General features: G+C 29.2%; 3 protein-coding genes across 5 annotated transcripts; 1 reads left to right on the forward strand and 2 right to left on the reverse strand.

The window, feature by feature from the left end:
* Positions 1 to 315: 315 nt before the first annotated feature.
* Positions 316 to 15,941, reverse strand: LOC124495913 (GTP-binding protein Di-Ras2). 3 transcript variants are annotated; one of them, XM_075733621.1, is made up of 7 exons: positions 15,765 to 15,941; positions 3,143 to 3,401; positions 2,928 to 3,020; positions 2,650 to 2,741; positions 2,495 to 2,570; positions 1,167 to 1,286; positions 316 to 1,090 (listed from the first exon to the last, which is right to left on the reverse strand). In XM_075733621.1, exons 2-7 carry the CDS (start codon positions 3,230 to 3,232, stop codon positions 701 to 703), a joined length of 861 nt encoding a protein of 286 aa, XP_075589736.1. In that variant the 5' UTR covers positions 3,233 to 3,401; positions 15,765 to 15,941; the 3' UTR covers positions 316 to 700. The 3 variants fall into 3 exon arrangements, with proteins under 3 accessions (XP_075589736.1, XP_075589735.1, XP_075589737.1); XM_075733620.1 differs by lacking the exon at positions 15,765 to 15,941 and adding an exon at positions 9,134 to 9,876; XM_075733622.1 differs by lacking the exon at positions 15,765 to 15,941 and adding an exon at positions 8,909 to 8,932.
* Positions 15,942 to 16,237: 296 nt separating this feature from the next.
* Positions 16,238 to 17,826, forward strand: LOC124495915 (serine beta-lactamase-like protein LACTB, mitochondrial). Its single transcript, XM_047059361.2, has one exon. It carries the CDS (start codon positions 16,397 to 16,399, stop codon positions 17,717 to 17,719), a length of 1,323 nt encoding a protein of 440 aa, XP_046915317.2. The 5' UTR covers positions 16,238 to 16,396; the 3' UTR covers positions 17,720 to 17,826.
* LOC142597312 (uncharacterized) lies at positions 17,748 to 19,634 on the reverse strand. The gene is given in 4 exon segments (XM_075733617.1): positions 17,748 to 17,997; positions 18,065 to 18,799; positions 18,801 to 18,901; positions 18,977 to 19,634. Coding segments are annotated over 4 exon segments (1,623 nt in total). The 5' UTR covers positions 19,575 to 19,634; the 3' UTR covers positions 17,748 to 17,808.
* Positions 19,635 to 19,920: the final 286 nt, after the last annotated feature.

A 19,920-nucleotide genomic window follows, 5' to 3' on the forward strand; every position in this document is an offset into this window, starting at 1 on the left:
AGCGAAAGTGGCGGTTCCAAGCGGATTTTAATTGAACTAATTTTTTTCATTTTTTGATCAAATTTTCGAAAAAATTAGTTCACATAAAATCCGCTTGGAACCGCCACTTTCGCTACCTCTGAACGTAGTTATTATTTATATCAATAGATGGCAGCACATGGTTCAGAAATATCAAAATATAAATTAGGACAATAGGCAATTTCACCTTATTTATTATAATTAAATGAATGAAAACTCTTTTCAAATGTGGAGAATTATGGATTCTACATGATCAGTTCTTTATTTTGTATTAATTCAGAGCAATAACAAAAAAAAACAAGAAAATTGAATTATTATTAAGCAAACATCATTGATATATATCCAGAGAGAAAAAGAGATTTTACAAATAAAAATAAATCATATCATACATCACTTGATCAGTGGTGATGATTCAATGAAAAAAAAACAAAAACAAATGAGGAATTACAATGCGAAATGGAAAATTCAGTAAAATAAAAAGAAAAGAAGAACAAAAAGGAGGAAGATGAGAATAGACAAAAATGGGTCTTTGCATGTTTCAATATGAATGGAATTAAAACACATTGAATGATATGATTGAAGACCACATCATCATCACTTATCGATATCAAAAATTGTCCGATATGCCATTTGTTTAATGATGATATAATAAATGATAGAATTAATCACATCATTCTTTTAATTATTGAACAGTACAATCATCAGCATCTTCTTTATTTTTTACTTTTTTCGATGTACGTCTTATTAATGAACGACTACGTGGTTTACTTGGCGAACGAATCGTTGTTGATTGATTGGTTGTTGTTTTACATGGTGTATTTGGTGCCGTTGGATTTGGTGATCTATTCGGACTATTATTATTTGATATATTATTATCGTTATTAGCAGTAGCAGCATGACTTGGACTCAATAGATTGGTGCCGGCAAATTTTCTTTTTGAATCGACACGTGCCTGTGCTGATGAACGACGTTTTAATCCTTCAGCATCTGGCAATGGTATACGTGCTAGCTGTTGAAGCGTAAGAAATATTTCTTTAATATTTTGGCTATTTTTTGCTGAGCATTCCATTAACTATGCAAAGAAAATGAAGAAAAAAATAAAATCTCGTAAGTATAAAACGATTAATGTAATCATCATCCATTTATACCTTGGCACGTAATTTTGGTAGCTCACAAAATATCCATTCAGCAACATCTTCTTTCTGTACACTACGTTTGTGTTCACCATCCAGATCTTGTTTATTACCAACGAATACAATAGGCACTTCCTTTATTTGTTTTGGAACAAAGATTCAATAAAAAAAAACATAAAAATTAAATGGTTGTTTTTCATTATTATCCATTCATTTCATTTTCATTATTTCACAATTTTGCTTTATCATCACCAAGAGATAGATCATCATCATCATCATCATAAGATTTTTATTTGATAAAAAAAAATTCAAGTTTTTCTTTTTGTTATCTGTTATCACACACATTTTCAACAACAACAATATTGAATTATTATATTTCACAAGAGAAATCTTTTCTCTTAAAAATATTCACAATTTTCCTAATGGAATGTATATGTTCATGTTGTTGTTGTTGTTGTTGTTGTCGTTACAAGAAGATTCAAATGGTCGTTAAAAATCTTTTTCTTTGGCTATAAAAAAAAGGATATAGATAGTCAGAATTTTTATGTATTCAACTCTCTCTTTCTACAGAATATATGGATCATCATTTGTAAATCTACAATTTATACCTATCTGAACATATTTTCGTATTCAATTCAATTCAATTCATTCTCAAGAATTAATTTTAATGCATTTTATAGCCGTAAGGCTTACACGACAAAGGATATAACATATATTTATTTATTTATGTCTCTTTAAGACGGTAACACAGAGGCCATAAACAGATAATATAGATGAAAACACATACGTATTCGAATTTCGAATGTAATTTTGACTATTTGAATTTCTACAAAAAAAAAATTCAATTGAATAACAAAAAAAAAAAAATTTCTTTTGTTTTCAATCAAACATGACATCAATGAATGGATTATATTAAAATATGGAAAATACAGATGTTTTTATTGTTGTAGACTTTTTTTTCAAACAAAAAAAAACAAAAACAAATTGGAAATGTTTGATGATGAGATATTTTTTCGTTTGAAAAATGAAAGTCAATCATGATGATGATGTTATTCAATACAGAAAAAGTCTTTTTTTTATATTATTTGACATGACAAAACTCTAATAACAATAATAATAATGATGATCTGATTCATGTATCAAAGCTTTTAGAGAGAGAAAGAGAGCTTAAATAAATTCGAATCTCTTGCTCATCAAGTTTGTTTTGGATAATGATCATAACAAACTTTAATAACAACAACAACAAGTCGGACAGTCAGTCATTTTAGGCTTGATACAAATGATTTGCCATAATAATAATAATGATGATGATGAGAAAGTCACAAAAAAAAATCAAAACTTACCTGAAAATCTGTTCGAATCTCTTTGATTTCTTCGAAACATTGTTTAATAATTTCGAATGATATTTCACTATCGATACTATTGAAAAAAAAACAATCAATAATTAACAATCGATGTTAGAAAGTAATTCTTTTTTTTCATTTCATTAAAAACAAACCTATAGACAAGAAGAAATGCATTTGCATTTGCTATAGATAACCGTCGCATGGCTGGAAATTGCATCGAACCTTCTGTATCAAGAAAGTCAACCTTTTTTTTCATTATTATTATTATTATTTGAAATGAACAACAACAATAAAAAAAAGTATATATAATATATGAACATTAACGAAACTAATTGGATTAGATTTTTTCTTTTCTCTTTTTTTTGACTGAATAAATGAATCAAAATGATTGGTGATGGGTGAATGTGTACAATATATAATAAATAAATACCTTTAGATAGACTGTACCGAAAGAAAAATCTTTCGTAAATAAATCTTCAATAGTTGGCCTATGTTTTTCATTAAAAGTGTTGAATAAAAATCGCTAAATTATCAATGAATGAACGATGTTAATGAAATTAGTGAAAATATACACATGTCACACACACACACACACACACACACACACACACACACACACACACATTGAATTGAATATATACTTACTTTAAGTATGGAACTTTTTCCGGTGTTAGTGGCACCTAAAGTTACCAAACGTAAATGATATGATTCTTGATCGTTGTCCATTGGTGACATAATAATAATGGTGCGTTAGATTTTGGCTTTTTTCTTTTTTGTTCTGGTTTATTTTTTCCTCGTTCAAGTTCCACCGACTGTTTATTATTTTATGAACTTTTTTTTCTAGTCAAATCACCAATCAATCGGTACACATTGTATTCGCCGTTCACAGTTTATCTTCTCTTCTCTTGAGATTTTTCAAAAACGAAAAAAAAGAACAGAATTTATGAAATGGCAAAAAAAGACAAATCATCAAAACATTAAATTCAAAGCAGATTAAAATGAATGGAGCTGAATATTCTTTGTGAAAATTTATTATTAATGAGTAAAAAAGAGATAGTGATAGATTAACAAGTTCCATTTCCAATCCCAAATGGAGAAAAACAAAAAATTTTCATCCTTTACAAATTTTCCTGAAAAACGAATGAAAAAGAGATTCATAATTTAGTAGTATTAGTTAGATAACGATAGAAAGTTGATGAAATGGAATCAAGTTATCGGAGAATTGTTGCTGTTTCTTTCTTTTTTTTTAAAAAATTCGAAATCAAATCAAAATTGTACATATAATTGTTTCCTATCATCATCATCATTTTGGTGCACACGAGTACACAGTTTGGCCATTGGGAATTAAACATGATTTTTTGGAGAAATATAAAATGTAAAACGATAACCAGATGATGATGATGTATGCATCATGAATATAGTATCCATCATCATTTGTTGTTGTTGTTGTTGTGGTTATTACCATGAAACGAAAAGAAGAAGAAGAAAAAAAATAGTTTCAAGCTTGAAGCAATCAAGTGGATAATTTTTTTTTCGATTCTTGGTAATTTTTTTTTGTAAATTCAAATTCATCATCATCATCATCGTGTGTGTGCATTTGCAGAACCAGAATTCTAGATTCTAGATTATGACTGATGGCTATTCAAAAAAAAAACGGAAACGAAAAAAAAAATTTTTAATTGAGTATTGTGCAAATGATGAAAATTTCAAAGAGAAAAGAATTTCTCATTATTTTCAACATTGAACAAAAACAAACACAGTGTTTGTTTTATGTTGAAACAGCAGAAGAAGAAGAAGAAGAAGAAAGAAAAAAAACAAACATTTATCATGTGATAGGAGAGGAGAAAAAAAAATTTTCTATTTCAATCTATTTATGGATTCTGTTTTGTTTCCTATTCGTTTATTTCAATTTTTTTTTTTTTTTTTGGTTCTAGTGATAATATATTTCTGGTGTTTTTTTTCTCTGTTTTGTTCCTCTATTTGGTATTCAAATGATTGAAAAACACACACACACAATATTACAATGAAAAAAAAACATATACACGTTCCGACAAACGTGTACATGTTGTGTGTGTGTGTGTGTGTGTGTGTATGTCGATTGAATGACGGCATTTTCCAATGTTTCAAACAAACACCCAATTTCATTATAATCATTACATAATGATTTTCATATACACACACACCGAGAGAGAGAGACACGGTGACAAAAATGCTGTCAACGTGGAGGGGATAAAGAGTATGTGTGTGTGTGTGTGTATAAGTGAAGTGAAAATCATGAAAATTGGAACCCAATTCAATTCAAATTCATTCTATTCATTTCATACTATTTCATTGAATATATACTACTATATATGGCCAAACGAATGAATGAACGAAAAAAAAATTCATTGCAATTTCATGATATGATTCTCTCTCTCTCATTCTATCTTTGTCAGTTTTTTTTCTCTGCATTTTTATTCAATTCAAATTCTGGTGAAAAAAAAGAAGCAGGAGAATGGGGAAAAAAACGTTATTTGTTTTTGACTCGATTTCCATCTCTTTTTTTTCCTTATTCATTCGGTGTATGTATGTGTGTGTGTGTGTGTGTTTGTTCATGCCGTTCTACACAATTCCCAATGCACAACAACAACAGAATTTTTTTTCCCATTTGCCCATCCTCTGTTTTCGACAAGCCGAATTAATTCTGAAATAAAGATGGAAAATATTTATGTGATGCACCTATCATTATCATCATCATCATCATCATCGAACACACATATTCGATATCCATCCAAACAATCGAGAATTTTTCAAATAAAAAAAACGATGAATGAATTGATGAATGAATAAATTGGAAATTGGAAATAATAGAAGAATTTCATATCGTTGCCACAACAATTCTTTTTCGTCGTCTTTTTCATCAACATTTTGTTCGACCATATATATTCATTAATCATTTGCAAAGGATTTTTATTATTGGCTTTTTTTTCAGTGAAAAAGAAAAGTAAAAAAAAAATCCATATGATAATCTGCTTATTTAATCAATCAACAACAACAACAACAATAGCCTATTGTTGTTGTTGATCAATACAATTCAATTTTTTCTATCCAGTTAAAAAATTCACAAAATCAAGAGAGTTTGTGTGTTTTGTCATTTGAATTGAGAGAAAAAAAATTGGATTTTGAAACAAAATTTTTTTTTTTTTTTTGAAGAATTAGTATAAAAAAATCGGACAGACAGTAAAAAAAACTTGAAACTTCAATGCCAACAATGTAGGCACAGTTGTTGCAATTTAGTAAACAACAACAACAGCAACAACAAAATGCAAACAAAGTTTTTTTTCCATTATCATCATTATTATTATCATGTTGCAGCCAAAATTTTTGTGAAATAAATAATTCCATCATAATGATGTTGATCATTATTTTATTTTCTTTTTTTTTTCTTCTTCATTTCTCTCTCTCTCTCTCTATCGATATAGAAAAATCAAGTTTGAAAAAAAAACAAAATTCCAGTTTTTCATTTTTATTGTGTATGTATGTTTGTCATGTATGTATTCTACATTCTGTGAATTCTTTCCCGGAGGATAAAACAAAACAAATACAAATACAAAATTGCATGTTGCATATTCCAATGTCGTCGTTGCAGTATATATACAATAATTATTTGGTAAAAAAAAAGTTCATGAAACATATATGTGTAGGTAAATTAGTTCTGGAATTTTTGTTGTTGTTGTTGTTGTGTCATACATTCGTTCCATCAATGAAATGACAAAAATCAATTTTTTTTTTGACGTAAATTGAATATATTGCACAGCCAAAAAAAAAGAAGAATATTTGAATATGGAATTCTTTCTCACACACAGAATGTTTGTTGCTATTGTCAACACACACACATACGTGGTGTATGCACAACACACAAACATCATCGTCATCATAATGAGAATGTTGCTCTCTGATTTATTCATGAATATTCCTTTTCCGTTGATTCTTTGGAGAGAGTGAGCAGATTGTATCAATGAAAAACAAATTTTTTTTTTCGCTTGTGATTAGATTAGGAATTTTTTTTTTCTTTCTTTCCACAGAATTCTCTATAGTCATATAATGAACAAGCAGATTTTTTCCTTTTTTGGATTGGCAGCGAAAAAAAAATCACTAATGATGAGCAGTGTATAATAATCATCATCATCATCACAATGTGACCAATTGTAAATGATGATGATATTATTTATGCTGCTCAATGCTGCAATTTAGTTGGTTTTTTTTCATTCTTATTTTATTTTATTATTATTGTTATTACTGTGCTATCATCATTCATTTATTGCTTTTCATTTGTATCATTTTCTCTTGAACTTTATTTTCAAATTTTCGTTCCAGAAACACCCATACACACACACACATGTAATGATGATGATGATGATGATATTCATTCTGATCAGTCAATTTATTTGTGGAATTCATTATTTGAAAATTACAATGATGATCATCAATCAAAAAAAAATGAACTGAATTTTTTTTAATCTTAAGTATACCACACACCAGACCAAACACACCACGAAACATACGTTGTTAAAAAAACACCAAAGGGACCCCAGTAGTAATACACAAGACAGTCACATTCATGCATAGCCAGTCAGTCCACTGTTTACGTTTTTGTCATTTTCGTTGTTGCTGTTGTTGTTATTGATCAATTATCGTAATGAAAATCGATTTGTCGATCAATTTCTAGTAATCGATTTTGTCGTATACTTTTTTTTCTTGGTCTCTCCTGAACACTCAAAAAATGAAACAAAAAAAAATAAATGACAATAGTCCTTATATACAAATGAAAGAAACGAAAAAAAAAACATTGCCACTTAATAATATTTCTATGTACGATAAATGAAATATTTTCGATATTACAATCTCAAGTTGTTATCATTGAAAATGACATTTTTTTCGCCAAAAAAAAAAAAAAAACAAAACAAAAAACAGAACACAGAAAAACATTAACATTAAAATACGGTCATCAAGCTTGTGATTGTGTGACGAACACACACACACACACACCACGTAAAACAGATATTAGATAAATAATCAAAAGAAACAGGAAAAAAAATTATTACAAAAGACTAGATTTTTTTTCCCCGTTGTGTTGTGTTGGATGCATAAATTGAATTTGAAGCAGAAAAAAAACGAAAAAAAACACACACACATATGATGATATTCTCACATCGAACAAGCATCATGTACTTGTTGTCATTGTTTTCGTTTTCATTTTTATTGTCTTTTCATCATCATATTCGATACAAATTCTTGTTTTTGCACACATGACGATTATCCGAAATAGGATTCCGAATGAAAAACGACAAAAATGAACAAAGTAATTCTACAAAAATTACAATTCCATGTAAAAATATATTGATATAATAATTTGATTAGCGAGATTTAAAGGGATTTTTGTTGTTGTACAGGGTGAGAGAAAAAAAATTTTCAATTTCAATCATTTTTTTTTCTTGCTCTCGTTATTGAAAATGAAAGTCAATCTTTGGAATCGATAGATTTTTAGGTGTAAAAAAATTGATGAATCAGCAACTGTCATCATCATCATCATCGTCATCAGCATTCAGTTTTCGTTTCAAATCAAAGAATCAAGAATTCAAATACCTTGCTGAAGAATCAATGAATAAATTGAATTTTTTGGGGTTTCTTAAAATGTAAATTTTCATGACAAAAAATAGAACAGATAAAGAGTGATAGAGAGAAATGTTGCCATTTTTGTGTCAAATAATTGGCCAGATATAGACAGACAAAACCAATAGAAATTGACAGAAAAAAAAATGCAAGGAAGGAAAGCCAACTTTTTGGCCACCATCCAATAATGACAAAAATGATTATCATTCATCGAATCGAATTGATTGACGGATCGAATACCAACAGGAAGAAACAAAAAATTAATACCAGTAGCAGTAGAGAGTAAAAGTGCAAAACTTTGTTTGATTTTCATTTGAAACGACAACAACAACAAAAACGAAAATTCAATAAACACAACACATACACACACACACACACAACATATTGAATCATAAAAAAAAAGAAGCAAGCATATGATTAATACTAACAAACATCAACGAATAAACGATGGTCGACAAACACTTATATGTTTTTTAGGGCCTGTCGTTGTCGTTGTTGTTGTTGTTGTTGTTATTTTGTCTGTAAACAAACAAACAAATCGTTTGCAAAAAAAAAACATTTACATAGACAACGACAATGACACAATATATGACAGAATATAAAAGAAAAAAAAATAAAAGAATCCAAAAGCCAAGAGAAATTCTGTGCATATAAGTTTTGTAATTTATATGGGTTGGTCATATGGAACACCATTATTATTATTATTATCTTTCTTCAACTTTTTGATTATTATGTTTTGTTCAGCTATCTTTCGCTCACCAAAAGTGGTCAAGTAGATTTTTTCGAGAACTAAGAAAAAAAAAATAATAATAATAATGATGATGATGACAAACGAAAAATGGTATGAACATATCCAGACACACAAAGCACCAGCATCATCTTGTGAATTTATTCTGATGGAATTTATTTGGCCATTATGAATGGAGTATAAAAAAAAACTTGAGAATTTGAGATATTCTTACGAATCGAATCGTTTAAACTTACCATACACACACACACACACACGCACAATTGATGAAAATTTTTTGAAGAAAAAAAAATTTCAATTTTTTTTTGTTGTTGGAAGAGCAGAATTAACTAAAAAACAAGAATTTTTTTTTCATTAAAAATCAACATAGATCACAACATCACACACAGACACACACACACATGAACAAAACGATTCTTGATTCAATAATGATAATGGAATGAAAAAAAAACACACAAGAAATGATTCAGTGCGTGATTGAACAGACAAACAAACAAACAAAGTGAAATAAATCAAATCAAATCGAATCGAATCGATGAAACGATGATGATGATGATTGTTGAACCGTAAAATGAAAAAAATAAATAAATATAGAAATAGATAAACTTTACACGAAAATTGAACAAAAAATTTTTCATCAAATAAAAAAGTTCAACATGTATACACACACACACACACACACGAAAAGAAAACACAATCTGAAAATGCAAATTCAATTTTGTTCAATCATCTGTATGGATTCGTGTATGTAATCTCTCTCTCTCTCTCTCTCTCTCTCTCTCTCTGTTTATTTCGATTTAAACAATTTAAACAAAGACGATCATCATCATCATCATGTCGACCTTCGTGTTCCAAGATCATCAACCATTATTCATTCACACACACACACACACACACACAATGATTATCTGATGATGAGTTTTTTTTTGATTTTTTTCTGGTTGTCTGTGTCTTATGTTTGTTTGTTCGTTCGTTTGTTCATTCGTTCAAGAAGTGATCATTATTTGAAAACATACACACACACATTTTGAACCAAAAGGAAATAAAATCGAAGACAGAAAGTGAATGAAATATAGAGCACCACATTTATATTCTGTTCCTCTTTTTTTTCTATCATCATCATCATCATTTTGATGTGTTTTTTGTGTGTGTGTGTATGGTTACTATAGAGATTATTATCTCTAGTTTTGGGTGAAAAACTTTTTATTTTTCATTCTGAGCATGTGTGTGTGTGTGTGATGGTAGGTACCATGAAGATCAACAACTGTGTGTGTGTGTGTCTACATTTTGTGGAACACAATATGTTCCAAAACGGCCCTGAATAAAAAATTTTTTTTTCATAAAAACATATGTGCGTTATGGTGTGTGTGCGTTTACTTTAAAACTAACTAATCGCACCCTTTTTTAAGATAATCCTGCGTGTCTCTCTCTCTCTCTCTCTCTCTCTCTCTCTCTCTGATGATCCATCAAATCCATTCATGTCGTCGTCTGTGATCAATTTTTTTTGCCAAATAAAAATTGATTTAGGATTGAAATTGAAATATATCTGCAAACAAAACAAAAAAGTGTTCATCAAACACCACTTTTCAAATCAAACGGAAAAATGATTGATCATTATTTTTTGAGTGTTGAAATATACAATTTTCGCCAAACGTAATGCACTTTAATGGACAAACAATTGGCCATGGTCGTGTGTGTGTGTGTGTGTATGCTGGTGCTATATGAATGATGATGGAAGTATTTTTCTTTCTTGATGATGATGATGTGGTAACCAATTCTAAAAATGAAAGAAAAAAGCAAGATTCCTTAATTTTTGGAAAAAAAAATTCATCATCATCATCATTTGGGCCATCAACTATGCAAGTAAGCATGATGAAGAAGAAGAAGAATAAGAATCCTCATCAAATGAAGAATTTTTTTCTTTTTTTTTGCAAATTCAGAATTTCAAGAGCCACTTCAAACATTATTATTATGATGATGATTACGACTTTCAACAGTCTTAACAGAAAACATACTTGATGAAATGATTCTTCTTTTGAGTGAAAAAAAATTTCAAAGAAAAAGCTCTCTAAAATATACAAAATTAAAAACCTCACTCACATCAAAGAAATTTTGTGGAAACAAAACAAAACAAAAAAAAATTTTCTGTTCAATATATATTAATTATTTTGGTTGTCGTCGTCGTCATCGTTGCCGTTGAGTTGATGACAGACAGACAGACACTTTAAATGGATTCAGATCATCGATTTCTGCATTTCATTTTCATTTTCATTTTTCGTTAATTTCCATTAACACATGCGTCTTAAAAATTAATCACTGGTGTCAGTGTGAAAAAAGCACTAAATAAAAAAAAATGAAAATAGTACTTTTGTGGTATTAAGTGTTAAATTTCAATAACGAAAAAACGAGAACGAGAAAAAAGACAGAAAGATTTTTTTTTATTATTATTTACAAAATATTTCCAAAGGAAAAGAATTTTTTTTCCTTTTCATTTGGCTACAAAAAAAGTTTTCTTTCATTTTCATTCTCAGATTGGAATTTTTTTCTTGATTTCAAATTAAAAAACATTGACAAAAAGCTCGACAATCATCATGATGATGATGATGATTTTTGTTTCATTTTTTTTCTCGTCTGTCATACATTTTGACCAGTAACGCCCATACAGGCAAAATGAAAATGTCATAAGATCATATTTACAATGATTTTATCTTAGATTTTGCGTCAGTTTAGTTTAGGTTTTTTTTTTTTTGATTTTTCTACCCGAGCGAACCCCAGCCGAAAACGAAATTGAAAAAAAAATTAAATCTTCCCTTGTACAAGGACATCACATATATATATAAATAAAACACAGTGTATCTCCAACTGATTGATTGCAAACTTTCATTTTATTGATTCATTCATTCATTTTATTATACCTGTAAATGAAATTGTGATGATCAAATGGAAAACAACAAACAAAAATTTTTTTGCTTACACAAGCAGAAAATCAAAAAAAAAAACAACAAAAATTGGTCAACACACAATATATAATGTGTAGACTTAGGGTTGTGTTTCCTTTTCGTTTGCTACTACATTCTTTATTTGTTTGTTTTGTTATTTATCATCCTAATCATCGTCATCATCATTACGATAATAACGAATATGAAAAAAGAATAAATAAATTGAATTTGAGATAATAAAAAAAAAGCAAATAGAAAAAAAATTTTGATTGTCACACCAAAACGAAACATACATATATATACAAACGACTATATTTTGACACATTATTAGTATAATATAACCACCACCACCACCACCCACCATGTGTTTAATATCCAACTATTATCGAATCACACAAACAATGGACAAACAAACAAATAAAACATGGTGATGAATAATAGAGAACAATGAATGAATGAAACGACCAAAAAAGAGAATATTCTATTTGACGATTCCATTGATTGTTATTGTTGTTTTTTGTTGTTGTTGTTGTTGATGACAAATCTATATTCACAATAAACCAACGAACCAAAAAAAAAACGAAATAGAAATAGAATGAGATTGAACCAAATGAAATTCTTCTTCTTTTTTTACCAATTCCAAAGAATTTCTTTTCAAATTATTCCAATAATATAAATGGATCACAACATAACAACAACAACAACAACAACAACAAATCTCATCAAAAAATGAAAGAAAAAACAAGACCCAAATCATCATCACAAATGAAATGAAATTAACTAAAATGTGTGTGTGTGTGTGTAGTATTAGAAGTAAATTGTCTTTGTCATTCTAAAACTTTTCATCAAATAGCGAGAAACAAAAAAAAAAATGAAGTAAAAACCAATTGAACACAAATTACATACAATGTACGGATATATATGTGTGCTATTATAGTTATAATCAAAAAGTTTGCAAGTTTCAAGTCAAATCAATTTTTTTTTTAACATTTTGTTATCATGTGGATGGATACACAGCAACAATTTTAAATCAAAAGAAGAAAAAAAACGGCCTTTTTTCGAAATTAACCAACAAACACTTGGTGATTGAATGGTTGGTTGGTTGGTAGGCAGATGGATTGATTGTGGAATGTGAAAAATTACATTCCATGTATGAAAGTTTTTCGAAATAACTATTTCACACATCATAATAGGTGATGATGATGGTGGTGATAGCAAAAGGGATACAAAATGGTCAAGATGATTTAATTTAACAATGATGATGAGAACAGGAAAGTTTTTTTTTGTTGAAAAACAATCAACACTGATCATGACAGATTAAAAAAAAAATACCAGAAAAGACAAATTAATTAATTGGTGAATTAAGAGAAAAATGAAACGAAAAAAAAATTCCTATAATCATAATCTCTAGAAGATTCTGGTTCTTTTGTCTATGAAAAATGAATTTTTCAACCAACAAAAAACATACATTCATCGATTATCATGCGCGATCAATCTATGGAAAAAAAATCATCAAATCCATTTATATCATTATATAAACATAATCTACATTTGTTCAAAATACACATTTTATTTTGAACAATAGAAAAAAAAACACAATGATAAATGATGTATTTCATTTCATGAGTTCAAATTCGTGTCTTAGTGTCTGTCTGTGTGTGTGTGTGTTACAAAAAGCAGAAAGTAAAAGAGAAAAAAAATGTTTACCATTTAAACAATTTTTTTTTTTTTTTTTTGATGTACGTCTCTTGAACACGAATTTTTTTTTCTTCTTACAAATTCTTAATGGATAATTCGAATCGTATGAATTGTCATCATCTTAAAATCTAGATTCTAGAATCTGAAAATATCATCATCATCATCATCATGTTCAGCTTTATTTTTTTAATGGTAAACACAAACACACACACACGGACACTTGATCACGATTCGTTTTGGAGAACATTCATGAAAAAAGTGGTTGGCTGGTCGGTCGGTCGGTTGGTTGGTTGTTTGATCGGTGGTAATTGTATAGTAAAATATTCATTTAATAACGAAGATAAAGAATCCATTAAATTGAGAATGAAAACGAAAGCGAAATGAATGAACAAACAAACAGACAGACAAACAAACAGAGAAAAAAACGAAAACATAATTAAAATTAATTCCAAGTTAATTAGAAAAATTAACCATTTTTAATGACAGACGATTATTCTCTCTCTCTCTCTTTCTCTATCTCTTTTCTGGTTTCAATATAATAATATAAGCCATCTATTAATGTTGTTGTTGTTGTTGTTGTTATATAACATTCTTTATTTCAACAACAACAACAACAACTAAATTCTAGTTATTATGCTGATGTTAGTATCATCTGTTAATTTAATGCATAAGAAGAGAAAGAGAGAGAGAGAATCCCCAAGTTTGTAAACAAAGAAAAAAAAATTCAGTTACCATCATCATCAACAGTGTTAAAATAGTATCCATCTATCTATCTATACAATACTAGGTGGGTGGCTAAAGGGGTTTTTTTGTTTTGTTTTTTATTTACCACACACACACACTGGGGAAAAAAAACATAAAAACAACACGAACACGAAACAAAATACAAACACAGAACAAAACATCATCATCATCATCATGATACTGATCAGATAGATGTGTGGGATATATAATTACCAATTAGAATAATTAGGTTTTCTTTTCCTTTTTCTCTCTCTCTCTCCACCGACCCAAATATATAACAATTTATTTTGTCTGTCGAATACATAAAGAAAGAAAGAAAAAAGTTTTTTTCTTCACCACTTCTGTTCTGTCTACATTTTATTATTATTATTATTATGGAGTTTTTTTCCGATTAAATCAAATTGGAATAATTGCAAACAAGAAAAATCATTACATAATAATAACTAAATTTCAACACACACAACAAAAAAAAATTCATAAGATTCTGTCATTCATTGTAGGTCATCATCATCACGAATGATAGAATATATGCAAATTACATTCAAAAATGATACACCACACACACAGACACACACACACACGATAAACATATTTCCGTTGTAGTGATTTTTTACTCTTTTTATTTGGGTTCATTCTTTATTCATTCATTCATTCATTCATTATTTACACACAAAGCAAAACAAAACAAAAAAAAATAGGGTGAATAAATAGATTCTTGTTACCGTTGTATTAAAATTTGATAGACTTGTATTTTTTTTAACGCTTCTCTTCTTCCTTCTTATTATTAATGGTTATAAATAATCAAACATTTTAGTGCGTGTGCGTGTTTATTTTATCGTTTAGCGAATTATTATTATTTTTGTTGTTTTCCATTTATTTATTATCAAATTAGATTATAGAGATTGACAAGCATTATCAAATCAAATCACAAAATGTGAATTATAATGAACACAAACAGACCACCACCACCACCACCACCACTACCGTCAACACAATATTGAGGTTGAGAGAAAGAGAAAAATTCTGGAGAATTTTTTGTTTGTTTGTTCTTCAAAATTATCACATATAATGATTATATATTGGGAAATTCTGGCAAATTCCAAAACAACAGAATAATCGACACATAATTTGGATAAAAATCTATTTATTTTTTCTCTCACACACATCAATTTTTTTTCAGGATACGAAACACACAAATGTACCAAAGAAATCATCAACCAAGAATCATCATTTAGAAATCAAAAAAAAAAAAAAACAATGTATTCTATATGCCTATCACATACACATCATTCACGGCGAACAAAAAAAAATCAAAACTACTACGGCAACGACAATTGATGATGTATATATATAAAAAAAGCGAAACCAAAATCCACCCAAAAAAGTATAAATTTCCTTTTTTGCTACTTTTCAAATGATTTATAATTATAAATTATCATCATTTTCATTTCATTTTATTTATCTGTTATCATAGTTACGCACACACACACACACACACACACACACGCAAACTTATGACGATAATCTATGTTCAAATTAATATTCGTGGCTCGTTGTTAATTTGATGATGATGATGATGATTTTGGAGCAACAAAAAAAAAATGAAAAAAACGACGTCATTGTTGTTCGTTCGTGTTATATAATCTGGATACGATTCACTCAGTGGGTTAGGAAACAAAGCAAAACAAAACAAAAAAATAGAAACTTTTTTGTGTGCCAGTGTGTTTTACAGCAGCATTTAATATTCAAAAAAAAATGAAATGAAATTAATTTATTAATCATCAATAGGTCTCTCAAAAACACTTGAAAAAAAATTGAAAGATAAAAGTATAACAAAAGGTAATCTAGTACCGTGAGTGAAAAAAAAATGATTGAAATACTTAATAATAGTAGCTCTCTGTAGTTATAGATTATCAAAAACAACACTCAATTAATCGATCTACACACATCATCAGACAATTGATCATTGTTGTACCACACACACACAGAGAAAATAATAATAGCCAAGCAACTACAACAACAACAACAACAACCACGACGACGACAACAACAACAAAAGATTTAATTTTCAAAATTTTCTTTTTTTTTGCACACAACAAATAATAAATACATCCAAAAATGATTCGAATTCAATGGAATTATCTTGTATTATTATTGTTATTATTGATCGTAGCTATTATTTGTGATCAAAGTTTCACTACTACCATTTTGAATGAACCACCATATAAATTGATTCAATCATCATCATCATCGTCGATATTAGCAGAAAGAAATTTTTTTGGCAAAAATTTTACAACAATTAAAGAAGCAATTGATGATGGCGAAAATTTTATTGAACAAACAATCGCAAAACTAGGCCTACCATCATTGGTATTTGGCCTAGCACATCGTGGCCGATTAATCTATAATCATTCATGGGGTGTATTGGATGTAGAAAATCCAACAACAACAACAACAAATGCTGATATGAATTCACATTATAGAATATGTTCAATATCGAAAACATTTACTTCAGCATATATAGGCCGATTAGTTGATCAAGGACGATTAACATATAATACTACAGTAAATGAAATTTTGAAATATTTTCCCAATAAACAATGGCAAAATAAAACGGTGAATCTGACGATTGGACAATTATTATCACATACAGCTGGTACACGGAAAACAAATTTGAATGATTTTGATGATATCGTCAAAAATATTGATTCACAATCAACGATTGTAAGAAAATTTGCTAATGATCCATTAATGTTTGAACCAGGAACGGATTGGTCATATTCAAATTATGGCTTTCAAATATTAGGTTCAATCATTGAAACAATGGAAAATAAATCTTTCTCCGTGGTAATGAATAATTTTCTACGTCAATATGGATTGAATAATAGTGTTGTTGAAACAAATGATTTAATTCTTTCGAATCGTGCAAGATATTTTAGACGAATGGATGTGACAAATTATGTGGATCATCGTTTAATACCAACATCTAAGCTAGATGATTCATTGATTTATGAAGGTTATTATGCAGCTGGTGGCATTCTATCAACTGTTGGTGATTTATTGAAATGGGGCCAATTAATGTTGGATGCATTTAATGGTCGACCTGAATCTACAATATTGAAAAGTGAAACAGTGAAAACAATGTGGAAATCACATAGTAAAAATCTATCAGATATTGGTGCTCCCGGCAGTGGACAACATTATGGTTATGGGTGGTTTATAAGCAATCTTACAAATTCGGAGAATTCAATTCTTCAATATAAAGACTATATTTGGCATAGTGGTGGTCTAACTGGTACATCAACCATGCTGATGATACAACCACAAAGTGAATTCGTGGGTGTTGCTATGACCAACGAAGGAAATACTCTTGGTCTTGATACAATGATTGCCTATATGATTGAAAATGTTGCCGAATTTATCATCAATTCAAACAATTAATTTTTTTGAACAGTTCAAGTTTCGAAAATTGGTTTGAAATCTATATATAAATAAAAAACAAAACTGCTTACTGATATATTAAATAATTTTCAATTCAATTCAGATTTCTTAATGTTGTCAGATTTTTGTGTTTGCTTCTTGTTGTTGTTGTTGTTTTTTGTGGTTATAGTTTTTTCACTACTAAAACCATTACCACCACCAACATTATCTGTTGCCGATGATGATGAAAATGTTGATATTATCTTTGTTGTTTTGATCTTGATCGTCTGATCTTGCTGCTGTGAAATTTTAAAATGCAATAATTAATTTAAGATGTTTTTCTCTTTTGATCATATTTATACTTACAATTTCTGATGGATGGCCATTATGTAGTTGGCTTTTATTATCATCATTAATATTGCTACGATAAGTTTTCACAGGTAGATGATTTTTAGTTTTCATTTCTTGTGTATCAACAATTATCGGTTGTTGTGGATGAGATGTTTTGCATGTCATTTTGACATTTTTCAAATGATGATCTTCAGCTGATTCATTAGAAACAGTCTTACTATTATGAAGCTTTGGTGATTGTGGTGACTTTGTTGCTGTAGATTTGACCATCAATGGTGGTGGTGTAAGTTTAAAAAGCACATCTTTATTGTTTGACTGTTGATCATACACATTGACTAATGGTGATGGTGTTGGAGCATATTTTTTTATCGATTTAATCTGATTAAAATCTATCACCATATCTGATGGTTCTTCACTGGTATTACCAGCACTGCTACCGCTACCAATGGCATCTAATGAGGAAACTGGCGATGAAGGTGTCAATGGTGATGGAGTAACATCAATTTTCATTGATGATGGTGTACGTTTATGATCACGACCGGCTATTGTTTGAATGTATGTGGGAAGGAACAGACCGGTAATGAATGTCGTACAACGATGGCCAAAAATAAATATCATTGTATTGAAAATTAGACCACTTAAACGATGTTTCCAATGTCCATAATGACTGGATTCAAATCCAACTGTCATCAATGCTGAATAGGCAACTAGCCGTGATGGAATTCGGAAAAAATGTTGGCTGTGAATTTCGAGTGTTAGCTATAAAACATGGTTTCACTGTCTGTACGTATACATTCGAATTATTACATTCGGTGGCTATTGTTTCCGTCAAAGTGTGCATAAATGATTTGCCTATTTTGAAAATTGTGCAAGAAAAAGATTTTTTTTTTTATTTCATAAAGAAATGGCCATCTACTGGATACTTACAAGCTGAAAATGTTGAATATTTTGGAAAACGAAAATCTCCCGCTTGTGAACCAACATTAATTACAATGCCACGATTTTGTTGAACGAAACGTGGCATCAAAATATCCATAATAATCAATGGCGCCATTACATTGATCATAATAAGATCGTGTTTAGATACGGAAGATTTCCAAAATTTTTCCGGTTCTGGACAACATGATGTACAGTTCACTAGGACGACAATCGGATTCACTTCGGCTAATTGCTTTCGTAACTTTTCATATGATTCCGGTTTGGTTACATCAACAGCTATTTTGATAACATGTTTCATCGTATTATATTTCTTTCGTATTTGTTGCTCAAGGCGATCAAGTTTTTGAACATTACGTGCTATTAACACCAGATTATAGCCCATCGATGCAAATTCCTGAGTAAATTCTCGGCCAATAGAACCAGTTGCACCGGAAATAACGGCAAATTCTCCATTATCCGATATATATTTAACACCTAATCCAATTTTTCGTCCATAATTAACCAATAGTAAACCAGTTATGAATACGATTGATTTATACACCAAGATCATTGCCATCATATAGCCCAATATTTCTAATAATTCCATGTTATCGGATTAAACGAAAAAAAAAACAAACACAAATCTGAATGAAAGATATTCACGAATAAAAACTTTTGCTCATTATCGATTCGAAAAGAATTGTTACCATACAAGGTCCATTATTGTCGTTAGACATAATTGAATATAAAAGAATTTTCCCTGGAATAATTTGATTAAATAGCACACAAAAATTATCGAATTATTGAATCAATGAAAAAGAATGACGAATTAGTTTTTTGTTCACACCAAAATTTCGAACAATTTTTTTCACACACACACACACACATTGTGATGGACAACTAAATCGATGCGAAATTTGATTCAATTGATAAAAATAATCGATTGTTTAATA

This window comes from Dermatophagoides farinae, chromosome 8 (genome assembly GCF_024713945.1).
Source record: "Dermatophagoides farinae isolate YC_2012a chromosome 8, ASM2471394v1, whole genome shotgun sequence".
Taxonomy (NCBI): domain Eukaryota; kingdom Metazoa; phylum Arthropoda; class Arachnida; order Sarcoptiformes; family Pyroglyphidae; genus Dermatophagoides; species Dermatophagoides farinae.

Bases quoted from the DNA above. Each gene is read 5' to 3' on its own strand.
- LOC124495913 (XM_075733621.1), bottom strand. From the start codon at position 3,232: ATGTCACCAATGGACAACGATCAAGAATCATATCATTTACGTTTGGTA. The intron at 2,742-2,927 runs GTATTTATTTAT...ATGAAAAAAAAG, and splicing joins TCGGTACAGTCTATCTAAAG to GTTGACTTTCTTGATACAGA. The intron at 1,287-2,494 runs GTAAGTTTTGAT...AAACAAATAAAG, and splicing joins AGATTCGAACAGATTTTCAG to GAAGTGCCTATTGTATTCGT.
- LOC124495915 (XM_047059361.2), top strand. From the start codon at position 16,397: ATGATTCGAATTCAATGGAATTATCTTGTATTATTATTGTTATTATTG.